The sequence below is a fragment of the Acanthochromis polyacanthus genome, chromosome 8 (genome assembly GCF_021347895.1).
Source record: "Acanthochromis polyacanthus isolate Apoly-LR-REF ecotype Palm Island chromosome 8, KAUST_Apoly_ChrSc, whole genome shotgun sequence".
In the NCBI taxonomy this organism is placed as follows: domain Eukaryota; kingdom Metazoa; phylum Chordata; class Actinopteri; family Pomacentridae; genus Acanthochromis; species Acanthochromis polyacanthus.
In genome coordinates this window covers 43,033,231-43,047,009 of record NC_067120.1, presented here as the reverse complement: position 1 = coordinate 43,047,009, position 13,779 = coordinate 43,033,231, and the positions used below count along the sequence as shown (strand labels likewise).

Below are 13,779 nucleotides of genomic sequence, written 5' to 3'. Positions count from 1 at the left end.
TAGATCATCAAACACAGTACTAAGTTATAACACAACAACAGAACAAAATAAAGTTAGTTTACCCTGTATAATTCCAGTGCACCAAAGGACAATCTGAAATCAATACCAGCAGTTCAAAATATAATACAGGCTATAAACAACAAAATGACTCTAGCCAAAGTCTGAAAAGAAAGTTATAAAAAAAGACTGCAGACCATGGGAATGTGGAATCAATAGGCTCATCAATATCACTTTCCCATTATGTGGAAGTTGCTTCGAGAATGATTCAAGATTTAGTTTCATTTTCATCAGGTTGTTTTGCTGTAGAAAATACTAAGATGTTGTGTGTCGTGACAGAGATCAGGGCTTCTGGCTGATGTTCATTTCCTCCCTTTTCTCTGCACCTACTTCTCTTATCCGTTTGAACTCCTGAGAGCACACAAAAACAGTCCATTTCATAGCGATGGTGGTATAGTGGTGAGCATAGCTGCCTTCCAAGCAGTTGACCCGGGTTCGATTCCCGGCCATCGCATGTGTGCTGGTCATGAATGTTGTGTGCTTAGTGTTTGTGATGGTTTAACGACACAACTAAACACTTTGTCACAGAATGTGAATAGTATCATATTCTGTAATGTTTCTGTTTCTCAGTCTGAAGGTTGATCTTTGTGTCTTGCAGAAAGAAACTGATGGCATGTCATAGTCTGAAGCTGGGGCCTCAAACATGCACTGTAGAAGGAAACGTGTAACAATTGAAGCCATCACTCTCATCCTGTACATAGAAGGTGAATGACTTTGCAGAACTGACATGATATTCAGACTTGCTCATAATAAGATCATCAGTTAAATATCATCATCTCTTCTAATTTCATAGATGGCCAGGATTAACTGTTTGGAGGGGATTTTCAACCTATGTCTTACTGCCACAGCAGAAAACAGTTCAATGTTTTCAAACCTGCATGGGGAGACCCCAGTGAATTTCTAGTCCATCACCTTAACCACTTGGCCATGAGAACTCCTGTGGTACTAATTTCTGTTCTCCATCTATCCATCCATTTTCTTCCACTTATCCGGGGCCGGGTCACGGAGGCAGCAGGCGAAGCAGGTCGTTCCCACACCGCTGTGCACAGCGCACACACTGCACACCCAAAGTCAGCTGATCTCATGTGATGCAGATTTGCTCCTTGATCAAGTGACATTTGTCCGGATTTTTGGCACGAGTGGCGTCGGATCAGCACCGCAGCTGGATGGCCCGATTTACATACCCAGCGCAGCTGATACTCACAAGAATAACTTACTAAAATTATATGCACTCCTGTTATTAAGTCCAGTTCAGTCTGTTCATGTTAACCGTTTCAAACTAACGTTAATAGGTGTGCTGCAACTTAAATAACAAGCTTGAAATTTACCTGTCCCATTGTCCCTTTATATTTTTTTCTCTACCTGTAAATCTTCTGTCTAAGAATAAATCTGAGGCTGCTGTTCTTTTTTTTTTTTGTCTGCAAATCCCGCTCAAAAATGACACCAACCAACCATTGGCGTCATTACTTAAGCTTCATGCAATTTTTTTCTTCTTTGTGACTGTGACCATCACCTGCCCTCATGGCAAATTAACCCTATCATGTTTATTTCAAGCTGTTTCCTACATTATGCCATTGAGGGCTGTGCACACCCAAGTGAAACATAAAACAAACACAGGACAGACAGAAAGGTGAGGCATCGACAGTGTTCTGAGAGAAAAGGTGCATTCTATTTATTTGTGCTCTTTAATTCTCTGAGGCTGCTGTTTCTGAGAACTGAGGCCGACTAAAGCTTTTTCTGAATAAATCAATCAAAGATCCATTTATGGAAAGATGTGATGAAGGCAGTTTGGTCTTTAATTATATTCAACAATATAACATATTTGACCACTTTTAGTTGATTATTCTAACTTTAATAGACTAAAGTTAAGGCTATATACTTAATTTCTAGTAAGTGGCCCAGCCCCTCCTATATTTTTATGTATGTGGCCCTCAGTGACAAAAGTTTGGACACCCCTGGGGTAAGGACAGGAGGGAGGAGGAAATGAGGGGGATGGGTATTTGACTTGGGAGAGCTGAATTTGGAAGTGGGTGTGAGCATTTACATAAATGGCTAATCTAAGTTTACTTTACCTCCATTTTCAATCCATAGAAACATACCGTGGAGCTGTCTGGCAATGTTGCTCCAAATGTCAACCACTTCTTCTCCCTGTCAAGAACTGCTGCTAATGCTTTGACGGCATGGCACAGAAATTCCTAGATTTAACTTACCAAGACAAAGTGACCTGCACAACAGACTTGGACATTGGATTATAGCAGCGTTTTAGAGGTCACATGATCTGCTTGGATCTAGGATCACGTAAAGACTTTTCTTCTAGTCACCTCTTGCTGGCAGGGCTGGGCAGCTGCTGGAAGGTCCAACTAGGACATGTTGCAAGTTTGGTGGTGGGACGAGTGATTGCATGTGGCTTATCTAAGCTCACACACTCATACATGCAGCCACACACACCTACTCAGCATTTGTTCAGTGGATCATGGATCAGCAAGCACAACAGGTTTGAGAGTTTGCAATGAGTGCTGGAAGTGAAAATTTGTTTTGAGGGCTTGTTGTGTTGTTGTGCATCAGTCAAAATACAATAGGTTTATAAATCTATTTTTTAAAAAAGTTGAAATAAAAGAAAGAAATCAATGGTAAACAGTACAACACATTTTAAGGACTTATTAAAAAGGATTCACTAGATAAATGGAATAGAAAAAATGACTTTAAATTAGTGAATAAATGTAGACACAAGCTTCTTTAGAGTAAATCAGGCAGTTAGCAGTTCTAAAGCAGTAACAAGATTAAAAGTATGAACATGAATGTCCCAGAATGATGTGTTAGTGGTTGTATATTAATACACATGTGGCATCCACACAAAGCTTTCACTAAATGTATCATTTTGTAAATGTATAGTGTAGTACCGCATTTGTATGCTCTGTCTGGGAAAAATTAGCATGTAAAGATAATGAAGTAGATAAGAACCTGGAACTAAAATTAAGTGAAGTTTTTTTTCTCTACGGTAATGTTGAATTGGTTTTCCAAACTGGATCCTGAAGAAACCATTCGCTCCATCTGTGTGCCACTTTGCTGTATTTACAGGCTAATATGACAAAAAGCTGATTTTAATTTGATTTTTGATTTGAATAAAAGTGCAAACATGTTTCATAAAGGTAATAAGGTATAACGGTATAAGGCAACTTAGGCCAGATTTAATAGATAGTGATCCGTTAAAAACACCACTACAAGTCCAATCTCTACAGGGGATCAGTTCTGACAATAAAGCACTGATCAAACCATTGCCCACTGTGCTGCACAGCACCACTAGCAGAGGTCCAAAGTTAGACTCATTCAAAGGGCTGCACTGATTCATATCTGTCACTTGTATCGATTTTACTGCTGATTATCTGTCCAAAACGTCTACCACCTCCAAGCTATCATGCTCATGTGATTTTGTCAATCCTTTTGAGTAACTCTGATGTTTGCAACCCCAGCCCCCGCCGTTGTGCTAATTCAAACAATTTCAAGGACAAAGGATGGGAGCCTATTGTATCACACAACCAGCAGTGCAACGGATACGGTGCCAGAGGGGCACAGTTGTCAAGGATTAGCGGCCGTCACAGGCGCAGATGGATGTATCACCTCCCAGCACCGCTGATGAGTGAGTAGGACAACTGCCCCAAATGAGCTTTAAGCAGAACTTAGATGCAGTCAAAAGATTGAAGTGAAATAAGGAACCAACCAGAGCATGTTGGGAGGATGAGGGACAACAAAGAGAAGAGGGTTGCTTTCTGATTGACCTGTTGCTCTGCACAAACCTGTGGCTCAGCACATGCATGATGCAGATTTAGCCCCTGAACAACCACTTTAGTTTCATAATGCTGGTTTTTCAATAATAACTGTGGTGAAGACTGGAAGTTTTTGCACTATTTTTTGGTTTTCATATTAGCCAATGTTCCATATACTGAAAAATACATTTTTAAAAACTTTTTAAAAACTGCAATAGTTATCATTTTACAGAATTACAAATAACAACGAGGAAAAATCCCAGATTTATTTTTTAAAATTCACATATTAACTGTGAAAAACAGGCTGTGCAAAATGTCCACATCAAAAGTCTGTTTTTTTAAATTGTGATTTGTCCTTTTATAACATTTGGGCTGTAAAATAGTACCAACTGAATTAAATGATTGAAATCAACAAAACACACAAAAACTACAAAACAAAACAACATTTTAAAGATATCCAAATCCTAAAAATGTAACATTTTATTATCTTACACAATTTTTAATTGTAAAATAAAAACATTCTACATATTTTAAAACTGTTTTACATAACTTCACTTTTTTGTTAAACTACCAATAATTTCCAGTAAAATCCTAGAAAAAAGTATTAATTACATGTGATTGTAAAGAGAAACACACAAAAAATGATATTTTATCCAAATAATAATTATTATTATATAATGTGTGAATGTAAAAACGCACTTTTATTTCAAACTAAAAAATTACAGATATTTGCTGTTATTTTACTTTAAAAAAACATAGAGATTTAAAGTTTTTTAATTGAACTTTTTAAAACTATCACCTTAATGCAATACATGAAGTGATCCAAACAGAACATTAACATTTGTGCCTTCTGTGCGTCCATACTATAGAACTAGCTGTCCCTCAACACTGAATCTTGTGACTAGTTAGTCTTATTTATAGGGAAAAACCTTCCCAACACCCAGATCTTTTCACATTCCTGAGAGGAACCCACCCCCTTTCTAAAACAGAGAGATCTTATGGTGACAAATCTTCAAACCAACTTCCTCCTCTTCCTTTCAGCTGCAGTAATGGCCCAGGAACTGGATTCTCTCTGTCCTGACTCACATCCTCTGTGCCATAACATTATGCTGCCTATTCAGAAGCTGCTACATGAATCACAGCAGGCACCAGCTCAGCTCATGCACATCCTGACTAATAGTCTGAATATTAGTCTGGGATGATGTGATATCAGAAACCATATCTACTGGAAAGCCACACACGTACACACTGCTGTTTACAGTGTTTCATTCTCGTCAACTTTGGCGCTGCTTGAGCACCGAATCTGGTAAGAATCTGACAAACCGAGCGTTGACAGTCGATGTCTCATCCACGCTTTAAGGCCTTTTGTTCTCTCTGCAGCACAGGCCATACTTATCTCACACAAGAAACTGTGATGGGAGCAGAAACAATAGCTTGACTGAGTGCATTCCCACAAGGTGTTAGGTTACATGGGCCTGGTCTATTTAAAAGATGACATCAGCAAGAAGGGACTTTGCACGCATTATCTTTGTCACTCAGCTTTTGACAAATGGCACATCAGTCACCAATTATTTAATTTCTGGCATGAAGCTGCGATATCAGGAAATAACCCGAGGCCACTGCAGGATAATACTGAGATTACATTTATTACAAATGCTAATAAACAATCCACACCTAATCAATTCTCACCGTGAAATGATTAAAGTGCCATCCAGACTGTGGAAACTTCACAGCAGACGGTGAAAACGAAGCATTCATTTACATGTGAAGAAATAAATCTCATCCATAAGTGATTGTACATTCATTCACCGGCTCACACACCACCTACTGGATTTTAAAAAGCCACAATAATGCAATTAGCCTAACAAAGAAATGGTAATCCCACGAGTCAGTGTGACTGCATGGGTGGGATGCATCTGAAACGAACCTGAGAATGACTCAGGAATTTTCACACCAAAAGCTCCAGGAGAGCCAGACTGAAACAGCAGCCTATAATTGTGGTAGTGCAACTGAAACAAACAACAGCAAAAAAAGAAAAGAAAACATGCATTCAAAAGCAGGCATTTCTCCCCAGGCTGCTTCTGTGTTGCAGGTTTAGATGTAAATTATTTAATGCGAAATGCAGCCCATTAATTAAATGGTGCAAAGAACTGCAAAGCTGTCATTCACACAGTCTGATTTACAGATATCAGTAACAGTATGATACATTATCAGACAGCAGCAGATTCATAGCTGGGGGTGGATGCACAGATGCTGATAAAGCAGATGTCCACAGTCCTTTGTGATAATTCATCCTGAAATCCTTCCATTTCTGTCCTCATATCTACCAAATATGAAAGATTCCTTTGGAAGCAGATCTTCAAGGATTTTAGATTTGATTTCCAACAATCAGAATGTTAGAAGTTTCCCTGTTGATCATATTTACTGATAGTTTCTACCAAATGTTTCAGCTCATTTTTACTGTAATATTCTGAAGTAAAGTTTGTGTTTTCTGGTGAATGGATCAGATCTCACATTTAGTTTCAATCAAACCCTGAGGCTTCTGGAAAATACACACAGCTTTAAAATAATGTTGGATCATCTGCTGACTGTGTCGTTATTAAATGGTTTTAGAGTTTCATTATTTTAACCCTCGTGTCGTTTTAAAGTTTGAAAATGTGGAAAATAATAAATATTTTCACAGTGAAACTTCTGATGTCCACATTTTAACATTTTTGGGAAATTTTTGAACATTTTTTGTTGGAAAAAGAAGAAATGTTCTAAAGAACATTCACATAAAAATCAACCAAAATCCAGTAAATTCTCTGGATTTTGGTTGATTTTTATGTGAATGTTCTTAAAGAAAATATCAGAAGTTTTACTGATAAATATGGAATCACTTTAGATATATTGAGGATTTTTTTAGAAGATTTTTACTCATTTTTTGAACATATTTACAAGAATTTTCTTGTCAAATTTGGGGGATTTTGTTTTATTTTTAAAATAAAAGTTTTAAGGAATTATTTTAATTTTCTTCCTGAAGGTTTTGCATATTTCCATAAATTTGGTGAATTTTTTGCTGAATTTCTGGATTTTTTTCCTGTTTTTTGGTGCCGTAAATGAAGCCAACAGGAGGGTTGATATCCAGAGCTAATAATAAACAGCAGAGGACTGATGGGTCTCCTTGGTGTTTGCTCCTGTTAACATCTCATCTTCTAGTAGTTCCACATTGAAGGAATTCTGCTGGACAGCACTGAGAGCATATGAATGAATTTTCAATCCAAAATAATGCAGTGAATGTCAAATAAAGTGGTGTTGAAGCTTGTCAGAAGCTTTCAATGAATGTAGAAAGAGTGTAAAAGCAGCATCCTCTACCAAATGAGCACAATCCATCAATCATCATCAAAGTGTCCAAATTCCAGAGAAGACATGAACTGCAGATTGTAAATGAGTCAAAGTATCCATTTAAAATCATTTCTAGACCATGATCACAAAGTCAAATACTAGATTGTTCTTTTGTCCTTTTCTGTCTCATTTTCACAATATTTGTCTGGTTTTTGTCTCATTTTTTGTCTTTTTAATCTGACTTTTGTGGTTTTGATCCTGTAGTAAAAAGCGGTCCGGCCCACTTGAGATCAAACTGGGCTAAATGTGGAACCTGAATTAAAATGAGTGTGACTCCCTGATTGAAAGCTTCTTTGAATGCTTCAAACAGTCATTCTCTAATATCAGCCCAGAAAAACGGATCAAAGTTGGTTGTAAGTCCATCTGGAGCCGCTGATTTCCCCAAAGACATTTTCATTCCAGCTCTATCAATCTCTCCAAACACGTGCTTTTAAAGTCAGTCTGAGGAAGAAATGCTTTGACGTCTGAAAGAAAAAGCTGCTGAATGTAAATGCTGATAGAATCTAAATCTTTCATCTGCTCTTTCTTCTGGATTGCTCCCAGTTTGATCATCAACATTTAGAGGCTGATTGCATTTCTCTCTAATCCACTGAAATAGGAACTGTTTTTCTCCCCATCTTCCATCCATTTAGCTCTGGATGCTAGAAATGCACCTGGTGCTTTATTCCAATCCAATTCATCTCCTTTAGATTGGAACCCAATCACTTCTTCTTTCTTCCTATCAGAGAACACATTCATTTTACAACACTCATTCATATCATTCATCAACTGTCTTTCTCATTCTTTTGCTTTCTGACACATTCTTTGACCACAATCTACTGAGTTTTCTCTCACTTTATGTTGGAAAAATTCAATTTACTTCCAGAAGAACCAACGCCATCGTCTGACTTTAGCCCTCCTGTTGTCTTCATTCACCAGAAATATTGTTTCCTGCTCTGAAAAAATCCAAAAATTCAGCAAAAAATTCTGCAAAATTCTGAAAATGTGTAAAACCTTCAGAAAGAAAATTACAATAATTCCTTAAAAGTTTTATTTAAAAAAAAAATCCTGACCTGATCCATGAAAACATCTGAAATGAGGATCATTATGTCTCCATTTGTGCCAAATGTTTTGATGTTTTGATTGTATTTGTGCTCCACATGTTTGGTAGGGAGTCTATCCAACCATTGGTCAGGAACACAATTCACTAAAAATATGATCAGTTGGTGTTTGCTTCTAAATTCTCTTCTAATAGAGTTTCTTGTTGGTGTCATTTCTCAGTCAGCGTCTTCACTTCTTTCTGCACTTTTCCCACCTGTTCTTCCAGCTCCACTCTTTTCTTCTTGTATTCGGTAACCTCCTCTCTCATCACTGCTACCAGGCTGCACTTTTCCTCCATTTTTCTGCTCAGCTCTTCCATGTGTTTTTCCTGGATATCAAAGCTGTCTGTGAGCAGATTGACAGCTTCTAGGATTTTCTTCCTGGTACCAATGAGTAGTGGTGATCCAAACATCCACAAAGGAAGAGAAAATGAGTCTCCTTTCTGTTCAAAATCCTACACTTCATTTATTTAGACTAAACTTCAGATGAAACAAACTATGAGGGAGCGTTTGAAGATTTCAGGAAAGTGTTGCTGCTCAGAGCTCCATCTTAATGGAAGTCTCTCTGATCCAACTAACAAGTCAGGACTCTCTGGGATTCAATCTGGGAAAAGTCATGTTGTTGATCCACCACTAGATGGCAGCAGAGACTCACACACAAACCTCTGTCCCTGCAACCATCAGTAATCAATAACAATACTGATAAATCATCAACAAATAAACCAAGATTAACAATATTTGTGATAGTTTTGAGTCATATTTTTGTAATCTTTCATATTTGTTGCGGTTATGAGGCATAGTTCGGTCATTTTTTTAAATCTTTGTGGTAGTTTTATCTCATATTTTGGTCATTTTATCCATATTTGTGGTAGTTCTGTCTCATATGTCGGTCATTTTATGCAGATTTCTGGTCGCTTTATCCATTTCTTGGTCATTTTATTCCTATTTGTGATCGTTTTAATACTAATATTTAAATGAATCTGATTATTCTCCATCATTTCTAACACTGTTGGCTCTAAACCTTCATATTTCTACATGTTAGTTTCCCTCTATGATCAGTAATACTGGAGGGTCTGAACTTCAGAATTTAAACCTGTCCTTTAAGGCACATATTCAATACACTGTAAAGAGACTGAAGCTTTTACTTGGATTTTATTTTAGAAATAAGTCTTGCTTTTCCTTCAGAGTGAAACAGAAACTGGTAGAGTCAACTTTTCTTCCGATAAATGATCATGGTGATGTGTTGTATATGAATGCCTCCGATCAATGCCTCCACATGCTGGATTGTGTGTATCATGGTGCTCTGAGGTTTACGACAAACTGTGGAGTTTCAACTCATCATTGTGTCTGATACGGTAAAGTAAATTGGCCTTCATTATATGTGCGCCGGCTTGGCCATTGGTCTGTGCTGATTTACAAGGCCATTCTTCAGATGACTCCATCTTATTTATCACTTCTTTTAATTCCATCTAATAGGTCCTACAGTCTCCGATCTCAGGACTTTTTACATTTTACTGTTCCTAAGGTCAGAACAGAAATGGAGAAGAAAGCTTTTAGATTTTCTGCTCCAAGTACATGGAACACTTTGCAATCAGAGCTCAAACTCCAAAGTTTGGTATCTCTGAATGTTTTTAAGTCTATGATAAACTCCATTACACCCAGGCTTCAGGAGTGCAAATGTCCAATTTAACTGAAGTGTTTGACTAATCCTTTTGAACTCTTTTAACCAAATTTTTTAAAATCCAATTGTAAATTGTATGTCATTTGTATTTTTAACTGTATTTGTAACGTGTTGAAACTTTATGTGCTGCCAATCTTGGCCAGGTCTCTCTTGTAAAAGAGATCTTGGATCTCAATGGGAACAACCTGGTTAAATAAAGGTTATAATAATAATAATTACAATAATAATAATAAACTGCTTCATTTCATTTGTCAAACCAATCTGATTTATCTGCATGAAAAACTGATTTCAAGAAAAGGACATTTCTAAGTGACCTCAAACTTTTGAACAGTAGTGCATATTTATATAATGTCATATTTTTTAAAAATTAGACATGTAAGATGAAATAATATTGATGATAGCTCGTGTCCTTGTTTCTCTTTTAGCACACATCACACAGTATTACAATGAATAAGAACATTCAATCATCAAATACAATCATTTTCATAACAAGCTGCTGTGGAGGCAAAACCTTTTTGTTCTTTGCAATAAATCTTTTGTTCTTTTATTCAGAGTTCTGAAGGTACAGGTGACACAGAGTGCAAAGCAGTCTATGTGTCAAGTCAAACTGGAAGGAGCTGAAAACTCAAAGGAGAAGCATTTACGCACAGGTCCTACACTCAGCTGGGACGGAACCAACTGCGGCTGCAAGTTTGCCACCGGCGGGATACAAGGGGACACACGCAGCACTGAGGAGGAAGTGAGACGAAGTGACCGCGTTCAAACAAAGTGTCCGTGAGTTTCTGTTGGGAAAGCATCAAGATCTGCGGCAAACTGTGCAGGATTGCGTTCATCTCCAAAATCCGGGTTGCAGCCGGTAAGAGCAGAATTCTGGAGACTCTAAAAGACTGTTTAAGCTGCCGATGTGTACCACTGCAGTATGTGTTAGCATTAGCATTAGCCACGGAGATCGGCGTCAGCCACGAGCGGCTTACTGTCAACTTACCAATAATTGCCGTGTGTTTTGTCATTATTCAGTTGAAAATAAGATTGCAGGCTAATTGGTGCTAATTAGAGGGTTCCAGCTAAGACCAGTGAATTCATCCTGTTTGTAATGGTGGGTTTTTATGTATTTATGGGTAGTGCTAGCATGTCGTCATTTGTTACGGTCACGTACTACAAAATGGCTACCGGTTGGCAAGAACCAGCATTAGCATAACGGCTTGCAACGATAACAGTATCGTGTTTGGAGCAAATACGTAAATTTATTGCTTTTCGTGAATGAAAATGCACATATATTTACCACAATGGTAATATCATGTGTAGTTGTTGGTTGTACTAAGCGTTTTAAGAAAGGATCAGGCTTGAAATTTCACCGGATACCGATTTCAGGAGAGAGAAGATGGCAGCCGGAAAAAGTGGAACCCAGTAAGCAGCAGAGATCGTGTTTGTGGCTCCCACTTTTCTTCAGGTAAACTATTCAACAGTTTAGCATCTTTAGTATGTCCAACTTTGAGCATATTTACCAAAAGATATTGATTTAGTGTTGCATCCTTCGCGTGAAGCGATCTCTACACTTTGGGTTTGGTTCAGTGTTGTCATGTGTTACCGATCGTTTTTAGGTGATGAAAGTATACTAAAGTCTAATGAAGCATATTCAATAACGTCTCCTTAAGCCAGCAGCCTCATATTTGTAACCATATTTGTTTCTGTATGCGTCTAGCGATCGTTTTTTAGAATTGTCCTATTTTTGATCACCAATGCTGTGGGTCTGTTACTGTTACATAGAAGCCATACTGCAGACAAGAAATACAGCAACTTCTTGACATTTCTTTGACAGCTTGTAGAAGATTAACAGGGTGAACTGCCCAGGGGTGTCAATCAGGTAAAAATAAATGAAGGAAATGTCCGGCCACAATGACGGATCTTCAACCCACTCAGTCTTCAAATTGTAGGGATCTGGCAAGGTTTTACTGTTTCCTTGATATCTCAGCTTACTCACATATCTTTGTCGGGCCTCAGGTGGTAAGGATTGAGCATAATCGGGCAATTGCATGGAAGGATAGCTCGCATTGCTATCGTCAGCCATTGTTCCTCTGGTTCCTTTTGCCAACCGGCGCGGGAATCACGTGACTTCGTGACGTCACTGTTTGTAAACACTGGCACTCCCCATTGGATCTGGAAAGGATTGCACTTTAAAATCACTTTATGCACTTTAAATCATTTTAAAACCATGAAGTAAAAAGTATAAAATGGTTAAAACATTTTTTGATAAAAATGCTCAGAGTAATTAAACTGTGATTTAAAATCAACTCTTTAAAATGCAGATAAATTCATGTGTGGTATAGTATTGGGTTGAATATTGCTCATGCCATGATTTGTCGCTTCAGTTTATGTGGTGTTGAGGTTGACAAACATAAAGTGAGTGGAGTAGCATTTGCCAATGTGGTGAAAATGTCCATGAAGAATGGTTGTTACTATTTGCTGAATGCAGTGATGTGAACATTGTCCTTTTGTGTTCTGTTTAAAGGTTTTTCACCTTAATCTATCAACTAAACGTATGGACTTATGGAAGTTGCCACCTCTGTATCTCATGAATTTGCGACCACTGCAAAATAAAAGAGGGAAAAGAAAGAAAGCAACTGTCTGATTGATGAGTGGAGTCCTGCTCAAACCCTGGGTAGATGAAACATCCTTTTTCAAGTGGGGAAACTGCACAAACTGTGAGAAAAATCATCAATGAGAATCACCTGTCATTGAAAGTGGGAGGACACTTGACACTATGGGAGAGTGCAAAGAACAGAGAGTGAGAGCTGCCTTTAAACAGAACACTGAGCAGTAAAATACATTCACTAACTTACAGCATGAACAGTTTTCTACCAGCAGTCCTGTCTTGAATCACCTGCAGTAGCATCTTTATGTTCTCTTTATTCTCTTTTTCCATGTCTGTTTTCTGTCTATGTTCCTTATTTTTAACAGTTTAAGTTCATTTGTATCAGTTTTAGGTGAAATTGAAAAGAACTAAAAGTGAACTATTGAGTTGAAATGTGTCCTCTGTGTTGGCTGATGAACATATGGGACACTCTGACACTTGTGTATAGAGTGGTATCCTCATGAAGATGTGTTTGATGTGACAGGTGATTGGCAGGAGGAGGAGAGTCTGACGGAGGAGCAGAGGAATGTTGGCAGCCATTTAGTCTGAGCTCAACAACGGAGGAAACATGGATTCTTCACAAAAAGTGAGAAACATACCACTGTAACATTATTATCATTCATTTGTTCTTTAAAATGTGTAAAGTTGCTCCAGTTGGTTAGATGGGCCGACCAAAGCCAGGTGACGTTGGCTGGAGAGATGTAGCTCTGCAGAAGCAGCTGTACTGAGGATATAATGGTGGACTGCTAGGAAGCTGCTTGTTTTTTGTTTGAGGCTGAACTAGCTGCTGATCATACTTTCTGAAAATGTCTTACATGGTGATGAAGATAAGTAACGGAAGAAAAGTCTTGTTTTTCCAGCAAGTTGTTCAGGAAGGTAAAGAGCAGCATTTTCTTTGGTAGAGAATAATACTTTTGAGCATTGTGAGTTTACCAGCCTTTTCCTTCTCAAGAAATTCAGACAGTTGAACCCAGAAGTTTCAGGTTTCAAGCATTTTCTTTTTAAAATATTCTTTTAGACTGTCCCTGAGGTTTAACATCAAAATATTAGACATACTGAATGTCTGTAACCAAACATGTAACTTAAGGTTTACCTATTTCTAAACCTTCTTCAATAGCAGTTTTTCCACAACATAAAACCAAAACAAAGGTAACAACCCTGCAAACTTGCAGTGAAAAGATA

At 37.9% G+C, this 13,779-nt stretch overlaps 1 protein-coding gene and 1 non-coding gene across 43 annotated transcripts in view; both read left to right on the top strand.

Moving 5' to 3' along the window:
• The window catches only part of LOC127535152 (zinc finger protein OZF-like), a 201,137-nt gene that overhangs the window by 96,692 nt on the left and 90,666 nt on the right, over positions 1-13,779 (top strand). For 16 of the 42 annotated variants that reach the window (XR_007943801.1, XR_007943802.1, XR_007943799.1 and 13 more), the window contains exons 1-2: positions 10,681-10,821; positions 13,082-13,183. The exons of 4 other annotated variants lie outside the window; for them this stretch is intronic. Coding sequence is in view for 26 of the 38 variants with exons in the window: in XM_051952285.1 (XP_051808245.1) it covers positions 13,166-13,183 (18 nt within the window). In the remaining 12 variants the exon portion in view is untranslated. Of the gene's footprint in view, positions 1-10,680; positions 10,822-11,336; positions 11,416-12,583; positions 12,751-13,081; positions 13,184-13,779 lie in introns of those variants that run through there. 22 more of the 42 variants (XR_007943803.1, XR_007943800.1, XM_051952264.1 and 19 more) reach the window with 10 other exon arrangements.
• trnag-ucc (transfer RNA glycine (anticodon UCC)) lies at positions 440-511 on the top strand. Its single transcript has one exon. It is a non-coding gene; the product is annotated as a tRNA-Gly (tRNA).